Below are 15,327 nucleotides of genomic sequence, written 5' to 3'. Positions count from 1 at the left end.
GTGTAAAAATAAAACTATATGATGAAGCCCATCACTTGGCTACTTATGTGTTTCATCCCGACAAAGACATGGGGTATTTTACTTCTATTCACAATGATTGGTTTACTTTCATTTTACATGACCATACATTATACACTGTATATTGAATCTGAGTGTTGCAATTTGTATGAAGGGAGTATTTGTTCAAGGCATTGGATTATCAAGAAAATCGGATGTTATTCCAAACACTATGTCCCGGAAATACTGTGGCAGCAGAGGTAATATACATAGGAAATCCAATTGGATCAGTTATTCGGCTTTTCCACACCTAATATTTTTTAACCATTATGTTAGATTTTGTATATCATGGCCCTGAAGACTACATGGGTTCAGAGGAACATCCCTACCCAAACGGTTTGGACATTCTCTCCATCATTCGCGGTATAGTACTCTTTGTTAGACTATGATACATGAATGTTAATTATATATTTATTCATTCTAATTACTATTGTAAATGTAATTGTTGTAAATGTTATTGTCCACTAGAATGATGTGATTAATTCTGCTTCACTACAAGAACTAATCCATGATTATGCGGAAACCTGGATGCCGCCATTTGATGACTTGAAATATGTAAGTCATTAAGTTCAAGTACATATCAATTATTACTACGGACCCTCATTATTTTAGTAATCTAAATACATATTTTGGGCGTATTTTGACATAGGTTTATGTTCCCATCAAGGACAACTGTGATAATTGGTATCTAATGGTGGCATCAATTCATGAGGGAATTGTTTACCACATGGACCCATGTGTTTCAGTAAATGGTATCCCAGCTAGGCAGAGAGTGATAAAGAAACTGGTATTATAAAAAACCAAAAAATTTATATTTTCCAATATATTTTGAGCCTAGCCTCTAACCATTACCAATGTTCATTGCAGTGGGAAACAATTATCCAAATCATGCAATCTGACCACTATCCACCAGATTTTTTGCTAGGCCATCACATTCATGCTGAATGGGATATATCTGATCCAATTGGAATTGTTTCTAATGACTACTGGTGAGTCAACTCTATATATCACTATTGAAAAACAAAAATATAACTGTAGTATAACCTATTGACAATTTATGAATTGTTTACTCAGCCAACACTCTGGAGTTTGGGTACTGGGATGGATGGGAATGGAGGACATGTTTCAGCCTAACACCACTGGCTTGGTTTGTGATTTGTTTAAATAAATAGTTATGATTGTTATAATGTGTAAAATTTTATACTTAGAACATGATTTTGTTTCAGGTACATGAGGATGTGATCAGGTTGAAGGTGGCCACGGACCTAATCATGTGGGAACATAATGAGTTAGCTGCAAACTTACAGGCCAAGGCAGAAGACAGTTGGCTATCTAAGCATTAGGAATGATAATCTGTAAATAATTTTTTGTATTGTCAAAGGTGGGAAGCATCTAGTTGGGTCTGAAAAACTATTTGTGTCAAGTTGGGACTCAACAATCAACCAACAAGCCTTAAACTATTTTCAGTTGTTTTAGCAGAGACTTAGCTTACAATATGTGCTCCACTTTTTGGGTGTTGAATAATTTCATCTTTTGGAATGTAATCTTTAAGTATTTTGACTTGAATTGTGTCTTATCTTTGTGGAACATCAGACATGGTCTATGGGCATGTAATGTTAAGTACTCTTATTATCATAATATTATGTTAAGTACTATTTTGCTTCAATATATATCTTGCAATCAGTTATTTGTCTATCAGTTATTTGCACAACTTATTCACACTAACAGAAATTCATCAAACATAGTACACAAAATTATTCAATTCCTTCTTCATTCTCAATTCATAACTTACATAGTTTTCATACCATTACAAGGTTACCATAATTAAACACATCACACCTAATCTCTCTAATATCACATCAGTTAGCAAACTTAATGCACATTACAACAAAACTTAGCAACAACAATACCCCTAAAATGACAATGATACTCACATGAGTTCTCTCTTTCTTCCTCAAAGCATCGTTTTTCTTCAGCAATCCTCTGATGATTTTCTTCTGTCGATCTGGGACTTCCGGATCAAACCGCCTAAAAAACTTGCATTTCCTCCTCTGAAAATATCTCCCACATCCATAGAATCTCCGCCCTGGGTTTTCATCTGTCCAAGCGGTTACCAATGGTGAATCAACACTACAATAGCAAACCAGGTTACCTCTTTGTTGCTGTGTTGCACTAGACAGGGTTGAAGATGAATAATCACCCATTGTTGGATTCCTGGAAAAAAAGGGATGAATACGAATTGAAAGGGATGAATACGGGAAAGAAAGGGAGATATGCACACGAATTGAAAGAGAAATTCGATTAAGAGAAGAAGAATAGATAAATGAGATGGGAATGGAGAATGGGGGGATTTGGGGGTTTTTAAACTCAAATATCCTACCGTTGGAGAAGAAAGAAGAAATCACGTGATGTCCTTTTCTTTCCATCCCCCCGTTGCCAGAAAAATTTCCTTTTGTTTAAAAAACAAGTGAAATGTTATTCTGGTAAAATGTGATTGTGATTTTAAAAAACAATAAACCAAAATATTGATAAACACTAATCTCCAACACATAATTGTTCTTACAATACAGGGCAATTGATCAATATACACAACAAACAAAATAATCAATTGAATTTAAACTTAATTATTCAATATTTAGATCTAAACCGGTAAGTATAAATCCAAATTTGAAATGAGAAGAATACCTTAAAGGAATGTGTAAATTTGTATGTACGAAGTTGTATCTTCTCCAGCGGTGTAGATCGACTCCAATGAAAAAATTTGCCGGCGACTATGACCGACGAAACGACGGTGACAACTGAGAAGAGAAACCTCAGGCGAGCTTTTGTGATATGGCTGTGGACGTGTTCTCGTTGTTTTTGAAAGGATCGCCGCCGTTAACGGTGGCTGTCGATGGTGAGCATGGGAGCCAAGGTTTTTATTGCCGGAGTGGAGACAGGAAATTGTAATACGATCTGTGCAGATCTATCGTTTTTGGAGGAGATATGAGTTTGGGTTGAATTTCTTGTTAACGGTGGCCGGCGATGGTGAGCATGGGAGCCAGGGTTTTTATCGCCGGAGTGGAGAACGAAATTGTAATAGGATTGTGCAGATCTATCGTTATCGTTTTTGGAGGAAATATGAGTTTGGGTTGAATTTGTTAGAGTGTGGAGAGGTGTAGGTCATCTCTTGCTGATGTGGATTAGATCCAACCCATTGCTTTGATCCTAAGGTAAAAATAAAGCATCTTTTGCTCCCTCATGTCATGAGGGACCTATTCACTCCCTCATGTTAGACCTCACCTACACTTACAGGTATTGACGTGTTTCGAGATGTGAATCAAGAATGATGAAATGATTGCCCTAATCGGGGGACAAAATTTTGGGTTTTTCTTGAATTTGTAGCTTTAAGACTTAATTGAAAGTTTTAGTTAAGAGTGTTGATGACATGTTATATGGTGTTTTAAAGTTAGCTATTTTCAGTTAGTTTTTATGTAATGCTTTTTATTTTTACGATTGACTACTAGCCCTAACTTATTGAATATATGAATCGATTATAGACTTTGAATGATTACTAGCCATAACTTTTGAATCAGACCTAGGTAACTTGATTAACTTAACTTGTTAAGCTAGTGATGGATAATTGTTAAATTATGATTTAGAGATTAACGGAATACTAAAACCTCCAAATATTTCGAACTCATTTAAGAGATTGTGACTTTAGGAGAGAGTTCCAAGTCAAACGATTGATTTGAACTACTTTGTAATCTATCATTAGAGTAGGGAAACAATGATAGGAAAGAGGTGCAAAGCAAGCATCAGAGGATTCAGTAAGCTTAATCATTCTCCAAATTAAATTTCTAAAACCAACTTTTACTGCACTTTTTTATTAATTAACAATAGTACTCGTGGATACTAATTTAATATTATTACTTCTTCGATAGTTTTTGATACACTTGCCAAATATTTATCAAGTGCTACTATTTATCGGGACCAAATAATTCACGAATAAATCACGAAGCTTACCATTGTATAGTTTTAATTCTCAAAACATAATTATAATCAACCCCAAAGTAAGGCTGTCCCACAGTTACGACTGTCCACTTTGATTTTCTTCCCCTGTGCTAGCACCACAGTAGGCTATCTTAAAGCTTTTCTCCGCCCACTCTTTGTTGGCCAAACAGGATGCATATTAAGCTTAGAATCCATTTTTATCGTTATTTTTTCACAATAGACCATTTTTTTATTGTCACTCAAGTATTTTTCCCATTTTAACATTGAATTGAATGGACCATTTTGTTGTATCTAGTGATCGAGAATGTCATTCGTGTTGTTTCTTAAAAAAGAAGAAAAGAATGTCATTCGTGAGTTTTCTGCGATAATATATCGGTGACATTAAGCATTGCTCTTAGGTTAATTTGTTGCAGGGCACTGCTATATACAGCGAAATTATTTTTTGTGGATATTCACGAACCACAAACGTATAGAATAAAAAGAGGAATAGCAAAACAGTTTCTCTAATTTAGCAAATAAACTGCATTCTTGAAGAATTCGGGATGATTCTTGTCGTTGTGCTTAGCATTATCCTTTGTTCCAAACTAGAAACGTGGAAGTGAGTTTTCCTCCGCTAGAAACTAATCAAAATGTTGTTAAGTTTTAATTAATTTTTTTGACAAAAACAAAATGATATTCATTCGTTCAAATAGAGAGATTACATCATTCAATACCGCTAAGTTAATAGCGTATAACGGCATAATGCCTACAAAAATATATGATAAAATTAAAATGATCGGAATACTCATGGCCTCCGGATCTGCAACGTTGACGCCCAAATCTTTGATTGAATAATCGATCTTCAAAATAAATCAGATGAACACCGCAAGAAGACGGGAATCAAACAGCGTCGCACAAGACGACGAACAACAAACCACCACACTTAGATGATGAAATCACAAAGAAAAAACCTAGATCTATGTGAAAATCACTTATTTAGATTGAAATATAGAGAAAAAGATGAAGATGAGTGATTTCAGGTCAAGAATTGACACAAAACCACCGCTCGATGGAAAATCTAGAAGAGAAAACCTAGAGAGAGAAAACTAGGGCCGGCTTGTAGAGTAAAATAAATATATATTTAAGTTTTAATTAATTTGAATTTCAATAATTTTGCCTAAATTTTATACTTCCGCAACAATGAATATATTTTTTTTATAAAATTATGTTGTAAAAGAAAATCAATTATTTTAACTAAAATGTAAGTTAGATGATTTTCATTTACAATTTAAATGGTTATTTAACAAAATAAAATTTCTAGTGAAAAATAAATTACCATGTAGTAAATTTGTTTTCATATAAAAAAAATAGTCATATTTTGTAAAAAATAAATAAATAAAATTTAAGTAATATCTGGGATTAAAATGCAAGATGTTACAAATCTTCTTGTGTATATTTGCAACTCTTTTTTTTTTTTGTTGACGAACTTGTATATTTGCAACTTAGTTTTTAATAATAGTGAACTATTGTATTTTAAAGAGGTGTAAAATGCTTTAGATAATTTTTTTTTTTTTAGAAGGCCTAAAGTAAGGCCTTGCTGATCGTGAATCTCTCGGCCATGGAAACATCATGCTTATGAGGTGTGATGGTAACTTTTGTGTTAAATGTTATGAGTTTTTCTAATGGTGTTCGTTTGAAAGTTTGGAGTGTGTTTTTCTTAAAGCGTTTGATTTCTTCGATGCCAATTTTAATGGATTATTTGGAAGAAAGCTTTACCTTGATTTTAAGGGTCCGTTTGGTTCGAGAATTAGGAGGGGAGGGATTTTTACGGAGGGGAGTGGAGGAGAGATATTTTTAATTAAAAGTGTGTTTGGTTCACAAGGGGAGGGGAGAGATTTTAACAGTATTTTACCGTTTTACCCTTAAACTTAATTAAATAAAAGAAACTGTTTGTTTTTACGATTTCAGAAACTGACAAAGACAAGCACACATCTAAGCCGCTATTTTATCTTAAACTGGCTCATGTATTTTGCTCCAAGCATCATATTGTTTTTTTTTTTGGCTTTTTTTATCGGAGCAATTCTTTGTAATATTTTTTTTATAAGAGCAATTCTTTGTAATCCTTGCATTTTTTTCCAATTACTTTCGTAAAAAATAGCATAGCTCTTAAATATATGACATAAGAATTTTCAAAATCATGGATAGTGCTTATTAATTAACAATTGTAAGATAAATGAAATTTGTTGCATATGAACAAATAAGACACATGAAAGTGACTATGACTACTGTTAACTATTTCTCCTTAAAAAAAATAATGATAAACATCATAACAAAACAGTCTCCCTAAAAAAACTCATAAACATCATAACACCATCATAGTATGATTAATCAGAAGAACCAAAGACAGTTTCCATTATGACTGCTTTGCGTGCTTTGGGTGGACATTGAAGAATCATTCTAAGTATGTCTAACAAATAAGAGTGGTAGATTATATAATAATAAAAATTGTTACAAGGAAAATATAACAAAATAATAATAATAATAATTGTTACAAGAATAAGATAACCTAATAATAATAATAAGATTGTTACAAAAATAATATAATCTAATAATAATAAAAGTTGTTACAAGGTTAATATTGAGATTTGAAATTAATTTAAGGATAATTATGGCAATGCAATAAAATTTTAAAGAGATTTGCTCCCCTCCCCTCCCCTTCCCTTCCCTTCTAAAAATTGAACCAAACACTTCAAATTAAAAATCTCCCCTCCCCTTCCCTCCCCTCCCCTCCAAAACTCTCGAACCAAACGGATCCTAAATAGAGCTCCGCAAATGGACAATAAAATTGAACCCTTCGAATCAATCGGTCTTTAAGTCGGATATTGGATCTTCTTTCTTTTCTACGGAGACTCTCTTTGAACTTCACAACCTTGACTTGATTACGTTACAGTCGAGGTTGTGTTACATTTACCTAGTTTTACTGTCCTTCTAGGCTCTCTTTAGTACCAACAGTAAAGAAAACTAAAATCAAAACAAAATAAATTGAGTCATGACATAAAGAAAAAGTCATAAAAATACAATGCAGTTTAACAAACAAACAAACACACTGAATGTGACTGCACAAAATCAGCGTTAAGAAACTATCCGTAGCCAGATAAATTGTTTGATCTTATCAGTTTAACAAACAAACACACTGAATGTGACTGCATAAGAATCTAGGCAACGTCTCAATCTCTCTATATTATGAATCACTTGTCTCTATCACTTTCATTTTCAGTGCCTCATCATTACCCACTTGGATTGTTTCTCAACAACACAACAACAACAACACGGCACCAACCACATTTTGTTTCACATAATTTTCTTTTGTTTGTTTCTCATAGGTTCCTGGTAATTCTATTTAGACGTCTCAAATTTGAACACTTCAACCATGTTTTAATCCTTAGATCGCCATGTTTTAAGAGTCTAACTCCTTCTGCTAGACCAATCCTCGTTGTTTCTCGTTAAATAGTAGTCTTCCAAAATCATTCACCAACTCGTTAACGAATTAATAACCATGTCAAATTCTTCTTCTTATTCATCAAGTTCAAGTGAATACCTCGAAACCCTCTTAACCTCAGCTAAACCCTTCCTTCGTAACGAGCTCATTTCCATCGATCCCAAACTCCCTTCCCTAATCACAATCCTCCGTTCTGTTGGTGCATCTGAATGTTGGCACAAACATGGAACTTTCCTTGAACACCTTATTGATATTTTCCGCATTCTCCATCTTTGGAAATCTCCATACTCCGTGTCTCTTTGTGGCCTATTCCACTCAGCATACTCCAATTCCTATGTTAATCTTGCTATCTTTGATCCTTCAACCTCTCGCGAAGTTGTTCGTGGACATGTTGGCGTAGAAGCTGAGCGTCTGATTCATTTGTTTTGTGTTGTTCCTAGACAATCTCTTATTCATGATGATCTACTTTTTCACTACTCTGATAAGGAGCTTTGTCATGATCTTGAAAAATCAGAATTGTCTTTGAGGAATGCAAAGGAGAAGGGGATATTTAATAAGGATGAAAGTTGGAGGAAGAAATTGCAAGGTCTTGTTCCTGCTGATGGGATAAAAGTGAAGCATATTCGTACAGGTGAAGATGTGAAGCTTTCGAGGAGGGTTGTCGCGGTTTTTGTTATGATGACTATGGCTGATTTTTGTGATCAGCTTTTTGGTTTTCAAGATATGTTGTTTGAGAACTTTGATGGTAGGCTTGAGTTTAAAGGGAACAATTTTGGTGCTGTTTGGCCGGGAAATGGTAAGCCGGGTTTGTGGTTGAATTCTATTTCGAGGATGGGAGCTGTTTACAATTTGATTCTGAGAGAGGAAGAGATATTCTTGGAAGAAAAGAAGAAAATGTTGGGAGTAAAAGGAGTTAATGGTGTTGATTATGAGAGAGATGAACATATTGAGTTGGTTTTGCCACCGGTTTTCGCTAAATGTACCAAGGTTTTGGATGCAAGGGATCAAATTGTTGCAAGGGATTTGTATTGGGAAGCTATGATTTGTGAAGAAGGGTTGGAGAAGATTGAGGAGTTGTTGGTGAAGAGTATTGAGAAAAACCCTTTTGTGGGAGAGCCATATGTGGTGTTGAGTCAAGTTTATTTGACAAAGGGTAGATTTGAAGAGGGTGAGAAAGAAGCTGAGAGAGGATTGACTCTTTTGCTTGAATGGGGATGTCATTGGGATAAAAGGATTTCTTGGGAAGGTTGGATTGCATGGACTAGAGTTTTGTTAATGAAGGCAAAAGAGAAATCTTGGCCAAATACTTCATGGGGTATCCTCAATTTAGGTCTTGTAAAGTAAGTTAATGTTATTCCAACATATTTCCCTCCACCCAAGAGAAAATAATCCATTTCGTGTCACAAGTATTTGTTAGGTAAGGTAACTTATATGCAGCTTTGCATATCAAAATAATTCTTGCTTTGAACTATAGAATTGTGTTTATAGGTGAATGAAATATACAGTCTGTATATTTCGTTCTATAATTGTTTAGTGATCCTTGATATCTTGTGCTAGAAATGGTGTACTCCTTAGTATGAAACTTGTGGACGTGAACCATAATAAGGTGAATTTTATTTTGTTTTTACAAAAAGGAAAAGTGAAAGCCTTTGAATTTAGTGCAGTCCTTCACTCAAATGCTTTAAGGGTCTCTTTGGGAATTTGGATGGGTGTGGAGGGCTTTGGAGAGAGGGGAGTAGAGGAAAAAAAAAATCCTCAAGGGTTAAATAAGTTTATTGTTTATAAAAAGTTAGCAAATTTTGGTTTTTGTTCCTATAAAAAAATCACATGTTTTCATCCCTCCAAAATCTTTCATAACGATTTTAGTCTCTAAAGTTAGGTCAACTAACATTTTACTAACAAAATTTCACGTGGCAGTCTACACAACGCTGTCATGTGGACTATTTTGATGATATTGATGCCACATGGATTGTTTTTATTTTAAAAAAATAAAAACTAAAAACACCCAGTAACTTCTTCTTCCTTTGTTCCCCCAACTTGTATTGTCTTCAAAGCCTTCCAAAACCTCGTTGATCTTCATTCTTTGTGTTCCATAGATTTCATGAGATGTCTTGTTTTCCGGCTTATATAACATATTGATAAAATGAGTTAAAACACCTATGGAGTTGTTTGGTTAGGGAAGAAACAAAATTACAACGAATTAAAATAAAAAAAAATGCAAAAGTTCTCTTAAACCATGATCAACTTATCTAAAACTCATTTATATTGTCTTTAAATGCTTATTAAAGTGACTCAAAAATATACCAAATACAAGGTAAGTTGAGCTATCATCACAACCTCAAAACTCAAATTGTTGCTTTTTCAAAGGTTCAATCCCCAATAAACTCGCCACTTATCCTTCAAGACCTGAGATCCTTTGGTTGCTGGCGTTGAATAATCTTTGAGTGGGTTAGTTCTGTCAGCTCCATACTTCTTCTCTGTCTTCCCGCGGTCTTCTTAAGAGTCCCACATCGGATAGCTGATGGCCTGACAATGTGTTAATAAGTGGGGGGCAATCCTCACCTCACAAGCCAGTTTTGTGGGGTTGTGTTAGGCACAACCACAATTTCTAATATGGTATCAGATCCTCTCCAAGATCCACTGGGCCACCTGCTATCAGGTTTCCGCTATCGGGCCACCCATCATTTGTGTCCACCTACTATAAGAGTGTGTTTGGATGGAGTATTTGAAATTTTTTGAAGAATTTAGAATTCTAGGTTATTCAAATGATTCAATTAAATTGCTTTCATTCTTAAATATTATTGTTTGGATGGAGTAATAAAAAAATTTATTGTCATCATTTTTGGGCAACTTTTATAAATTTTAATTTTTAGAGGGCCAAATTTGAAAATTGAAATTAGGGGTCAATTTACAAATTTCAAAAACTTAAGGGGTCAAATTATAATTTTTGAAAATTTTGAGGGACCAATTTGCAATTTTTTGGAAATTTATTGGGGTCAATTTGAAATTTTTGGAAAAATTGAGGACTAAAATGCAAAATATGAAAAATAACAACAATGAAGAAATTTGAAATTCTTAACTTTTAGGTGTCATTTGAAATTCTCTAAATTTAACTTGAACAAAATACTTCATAAATTTCCATCATTTTGAAAATGCTTCAAATTATTATCCAAACAATGGAATTCACCCCAAAATATTTGAATTTCCTCAAAACATTATATTCCCTCAAAACATTCCCTCATCCAAACACACTCAAGGGGTATTTTAATAATTACACCATTTCCTTAAAATATAGTTCCTCAGAATTCAAATCAATATCCAAACACTTTTGTCAAACTTTTCTAGGAATAAAATTTCCACTAGGATAATCCCGGGAAAGTATTGATAGATCAATTAATTATTTAATTCAATTTGATTTTATCTTTTTCTCTTATGAGTTATTATGAGTGTGTCCAAACCAAAATAATCTGGAGTGGTGACCAAACAGGTCTTTATCGGTCCTTTGACAGATACTAACCCCAAAACAAGACTCTAGTGCAAAGACCGTCACCTAACTTGCTTCACATTCAAACAATCTTTCTTACGGCATTAAAAGTCACCATTTTTGAAGTTTATAAGTCACCATTGTCAATGTCACTTATTAATTTTTTTTTTTGGGAAGGGAACGTCACTTATTCATGGAAGTTCAACATGGAAGACTTTAATCAGGCCGATGGAAGACTTGTATTTTGTGTATAAATATCTCCCATGGCATTATAACAACAAGTCTCTTAGTCTAATACGTAACTTTCTTTGTGTCCAAATTTCCAAAATGTTTCAGAAGATGAAGCCCTTACCATTGTTGTGTGTTCGTCTGTTCTTCTATGTGTTTGTAATAGCCACATCACCTCATGCCACAACAAAAATCCAAGGCAGCGAAGTAGATGTTCTATTGAAGTGGAAAGCAAGCTTTGACAACCATAGTAGGGCATTGCTCTCTTCATGGATCGGTAACGATCCTTGTAGTAGTTGGGAAGGAATCACATGTTGTGATGACTCAAAATCTATCTGCAAGTTAAATCTCACCAATATTGGCCTAAAAGGTATGCTTCAAAGTCTCAATTTCTCATCACTTCCAAAAATCCGCATCTTAGTTTTAAAAAACAATTCCTTTTACGGAGTTGTTCCTCACCATATTGGGGTGATGTCAAATCTGGAAACTCTTGATTTATCACTTAATAGACTCTCTGGTAACATTCCCAGTGAAGTTGGAAAGCTCAATTCCCTTACCACAATCCAATTGTCAGGAAACAACCTCTCTGGGCCAATCCCATCATCCATTGGTAATTTGATCAAATTGACTTCTATTCTTCTTGATGATAATAAACTCTGCGGACATATTCCTTCCACTATTGGAAATTTGACAAAACTCACTAAGTTATCTCTTATTTCAAATGCTCTCACTGGAAATATTCCAACTGAAATGAATAGGCTTACTAATTTTGAAATTCTCCAGTTATGCAATAATAATTTCACAGGTCATTTACCTCACAATATATGTGTTAGTGGAAAGTTAACTCGTTTCTCCACTAGTAATAACCAGTTCATTGGTCTAGTTCCAAAGAGTTTAAAAAATTGCTCAAGCCTTAAGAGAGTGAGACTTCAACAAAACCAACTGACTGCAAATATAACAGATAGCTTTGGTGTGTATCCGAATTTGGAATATATGGAATTGAGTGATAATAATTTTTATGGTCATCTCTCTCCAAATTGGGGAAAGTGCAAGAATCTCACAAGCCTTAAAGTTTTCAATAATAATATATCAGGAAGCATACCACCCGAATTGGCCGAAGCAACCAATTTAACTATACTGGACCTTTCCTCGAATCAACTCACAGGAGAAATTCCAAAGGAGCTAGGAAACTTATCCTCATTGATCCAGCTCTTGATAAGTAGCAATCATCTTGTAGGAGAAGTTCCTGAACAAATTGCATTATTGCATAAAATAACTATCTTGGAGCTTGCAACAAATAATTTCAGTGGCTTCATCCCAGAACAACTTGGAAGATTACCTAATTTATTGGACTTGAATTTGAGCCAAAATAAGTTTGAAGGAGACATTCCTGCTGAGTTTGGACAATTGAAAATTATTGAAAATCTTGATCTTAGCGAGAATGTTTTGAATGGAACCATACCAACAATGCTTGGAGAGTTAAATCGCTTAGAAACATTGAATCTCTCACATAATAATTTTTCTGGTACCATTCCCTTGACCTATGGTGAGATGTCAAGCTTAACAACTATTGATATATCATACAACCAATTTGAAGGTCCAATTCCAAACATTCCAGCCTTCAAAAATGCTCCAATTGAAGCATTAAGAAATAACAAAGGCTTGTGTGGTAACTCTGGCTTAGAGCCTTGCTCAACATTAGGTGGTAACTTTCATAGTCATAAGACTAAACACATTTTGGTGGTTGTTTTACCCATCACTCTAGGCACTCTATTGTCAGCATTATTTCTTTATGGCCTCTCATGCCTTTTATGTCGAACTTCAAGCACAAAAGAATACAAGACTGCAGGAGAATTTCAAACTGAAAATCTATTTGCAATATGGAGCTTTGATGGAAAATTGGTGTATGAGAACATTGTTGAAGCAACTGAAGAGTTTGACAACAAGCATCTCATTGGGATAGGAGGACACGGAAGTGTTTACAAAGCAGAGTTCCCCACAGGACAAGTTGTAGCGGTGAAGAAACTCCATTCATTACAAAATGGAGAGACGTCCAATCTGAAAGCTTTCGCAAGTGAGATCCAAGCTTTAACTGAAATCCGGCATCGAAACATTGTGAAGTTATACGGGTATTGTTCACATCCATTGCACTCATTTTTGGTTTATGAGTTCTTGGAGAAAGGCAGTGTGGACAAGATTTTGAAAGACAATGACCAAGCAATTAAGTTGAATTGGAATAGGAGGGTAAATGCCATTAAAGGTGTAGCTAATGCTTTATGCTATATGCATCACAATTGCTCACCTTCAATTGTTCATCGTGATATATCCAGCAAGAATGTTGTTTTGGATTTGGAATATGTGGCTCATGTCTCAGACTTCGGAACAGCCAAGTTTCTTAATCCCGATTCTTCCAATTGGACCTGTTTTGTAGGAACCTTTGGATATGCTGCTCCAGGTTAATTTCTTTTCTTTGTATTAATTGTCTACATATCCTGTTTGTTTTGGAACCCTATTTTTCACATTGATAACTCTTAGTGTTTGTTACAGAACTTGCATACACAATGGAAGTAAATGAGAAGTGTGATGTGTATAGTTTTGGGATATTAACCTTGGAAATACTTTTTGGAAAGCATCCTGGAGACATTGTATCAACTGCTTTGCATTCAAGTGGTATATATGTAACAGTCGACGCTATGTCATTGATTGATAAGTTGGATCAACGCCTCCCGCATCCTACTAAAGATATCAAGAATGAGGTGTTATCAATTTTAAGGATTGCAATTCATTGCTTAAGTGAGAGAACACATGATCGCCCTACAATGGGGCAAGTTTGCAAGGAGATTGTAATGTCAAAGTCATCTTAAGATATAGGAAATGGGTGGTTTTATCTAATGATTTAGAGGATTTTCCATCCCTTTTTCTATTACATGATAAGTGTTTTATCTTGAGAATAAAATTATAGTTAAGTGTCAATGTATTGCTCTGTTGGGTGTAGCTTTGTTGTATGAGTTGGTGTACTCATTTTAGCTTCTATAAAAATAAGACCACCATTTTTCTGTTTTGTAATGGTAAACCTCTTATGAAACTGTTTTTTATTGAGTAATTTTAAGGCTTTAATTATGTTGCTTTTGAATTATAGTGTATTGCATGTCATGTGAAATGTCCATATAGGTCTCCATTCAATATCACAATGCAATACTTCAAAGGTAGATTTAGACAAGTGATTATGTAAGATATAAGATAACCTTCTAATTAAGTTTTGCAAGAGGACAAATATGACATGAAGAAGAGGAGAAATCATGCCATAAGGGAAAACGTGCAGATGTTCTCAAGACTTTAAGAAACTCCAAAATATTGTGGAAAGACCCAAATAAATTAAACAAGTGAAGAAGGTTTGTTCGGTTCACAAAGAGTTGACTCATATTCCACCGGTTAACCGAGTCAGAAAAAATTTAAATTGACCACTAAAATAAACTATAATATATAAACAAAAAATTAAAGTTGTAATATTACATATTTATTACTACTATAAATTTTAGGCTTAATAGCAGTTTTGGCCCCCTAACAAAATAAAATACAATTCAGCTCCATAAGTACTCCCCCTTTTGCAGTTTTGGTCTCCCAGACCAATTTTGACCAAATCAATGCTGACGTGGATGTCACGTGTGTAATTGTTTTTTTTATAATTATTAAAAAAATTATTTTTTTATATTATTTTAATTAAAAATGTTATAAAATTTTAATAAATCGAATCATAATTATCAGAGACAATTAATCTGATGGTGCCTACTGCGTGCTTTGACTGGAACAGTTACATTGTTAGACATGTAAAACAAGAATCAATATCAACAATCCAAGAATCACAGTGAGCACAAAAGGATATTGCTGAAGGGATAGAAGTTTGGTGCAGCAAGCATTTTCCAAAAGTGATCCTTCCTAGAGTAGTGAAGGACACTATGATTTAAGACAATGGGGGAGTGTTCAACACACAAAATGTTAGACTATTGCCTTTTCCTCTCTACCTATTTTTCGCGCATCCATTTTTTATTTTTTATGAAAATGATCATGTGATTTTCAAATTTTATAA

General features: G+C 34.2%; 2 protein-coding genes across 2 annotated transcripts; both read left to right on the top strand.

Moving 5' to 3' along the window:
• The first annotated feature begins 7,397 nt into the window (after window positions 1–7,397).
• Window positions 7,398–9,266, top strand: LOC120580559 (uncharacterized). The gene has a single exon (XM_039834374.1). It carries the CDS (start codon window positions 7,586–7,588, stop codon window positions 8,870–8,872), a length of 1,287 nt encoding a protein of 428 aa, XP_039690308.1. The 5' UTR covers window positions 7,398–7,585; the 3' UTR covers window positions 8,873–9,266.
• Window positions 9,267–10,923: 1,657 nt separating this feature from the next.
• Window positions 10,924–14,306, top strand: LOC120580558 (MDIS1-interacting receptor like kinase 2). The gene is made up of 2 exons (XM_039834372.1): window positions 10,924–13,695; window positions 13,788–14,306. Exons 1-2 carry the CDS (start codon window positions 11,241–11,243, stop codon window positions 14,102–14,104), a joined length of 2,772 nt encoding a protein of 923 aa, XP_039690306.1. The 5' UTR covers window positions 10,924–11,240; the 3' UTR covers window positions 14,105–14,306.
• The last annotated feature ends 1,021 nt before the right edge of the window (window positions 14,307–15,327 follow it).

This window comes from Medicago truncatula, chromosome 1 (genome assembly GCF_003473485.1).
Source record: "Medicago truncatula cultivar Jemalong A17 chromosome 1, MtrunA17r5.0-ANR, whole genome shotgun sequence".
NCBI classification, from domain to species: domain Eukaryota; kingdom Viridiplantae; phylum Streptophyta; class Magnoliopsida; order Fabales; family Fabaceae; genus Medicago; species Medicago truncatula.
Note: the sequence above shows the minus strand (reverse complement) of the source record. Positions and strands in the feature narration are given on the sequence as shown.

What these genes read in the sequence shown, in the direction of transcription:
- LOC120580559 (XM_039834374.1), top strand. Translation starts at nt 7,586, where the DNA reads ATGTCAAATTCTTCTTCTTATTCATCAAGTTCAAGTGAATACCTCGAA.
- LOC120580558 (XM_039834372.1), top strand. Translation starts at nt 11,241, where the DNA reads ATGGAAGACTTGTATTTTGTGTATAAATATCTCCCATGGCATTATAAC. An exon ending in CTTTGGATATGCTGCTCCAG is followed by an intron (nt 13,696 to 13,787) that starts GTTAATTTCTTT and finishes TGTTTGTTACAG; the next exon opens with AACTTGCATACACAATGGAA.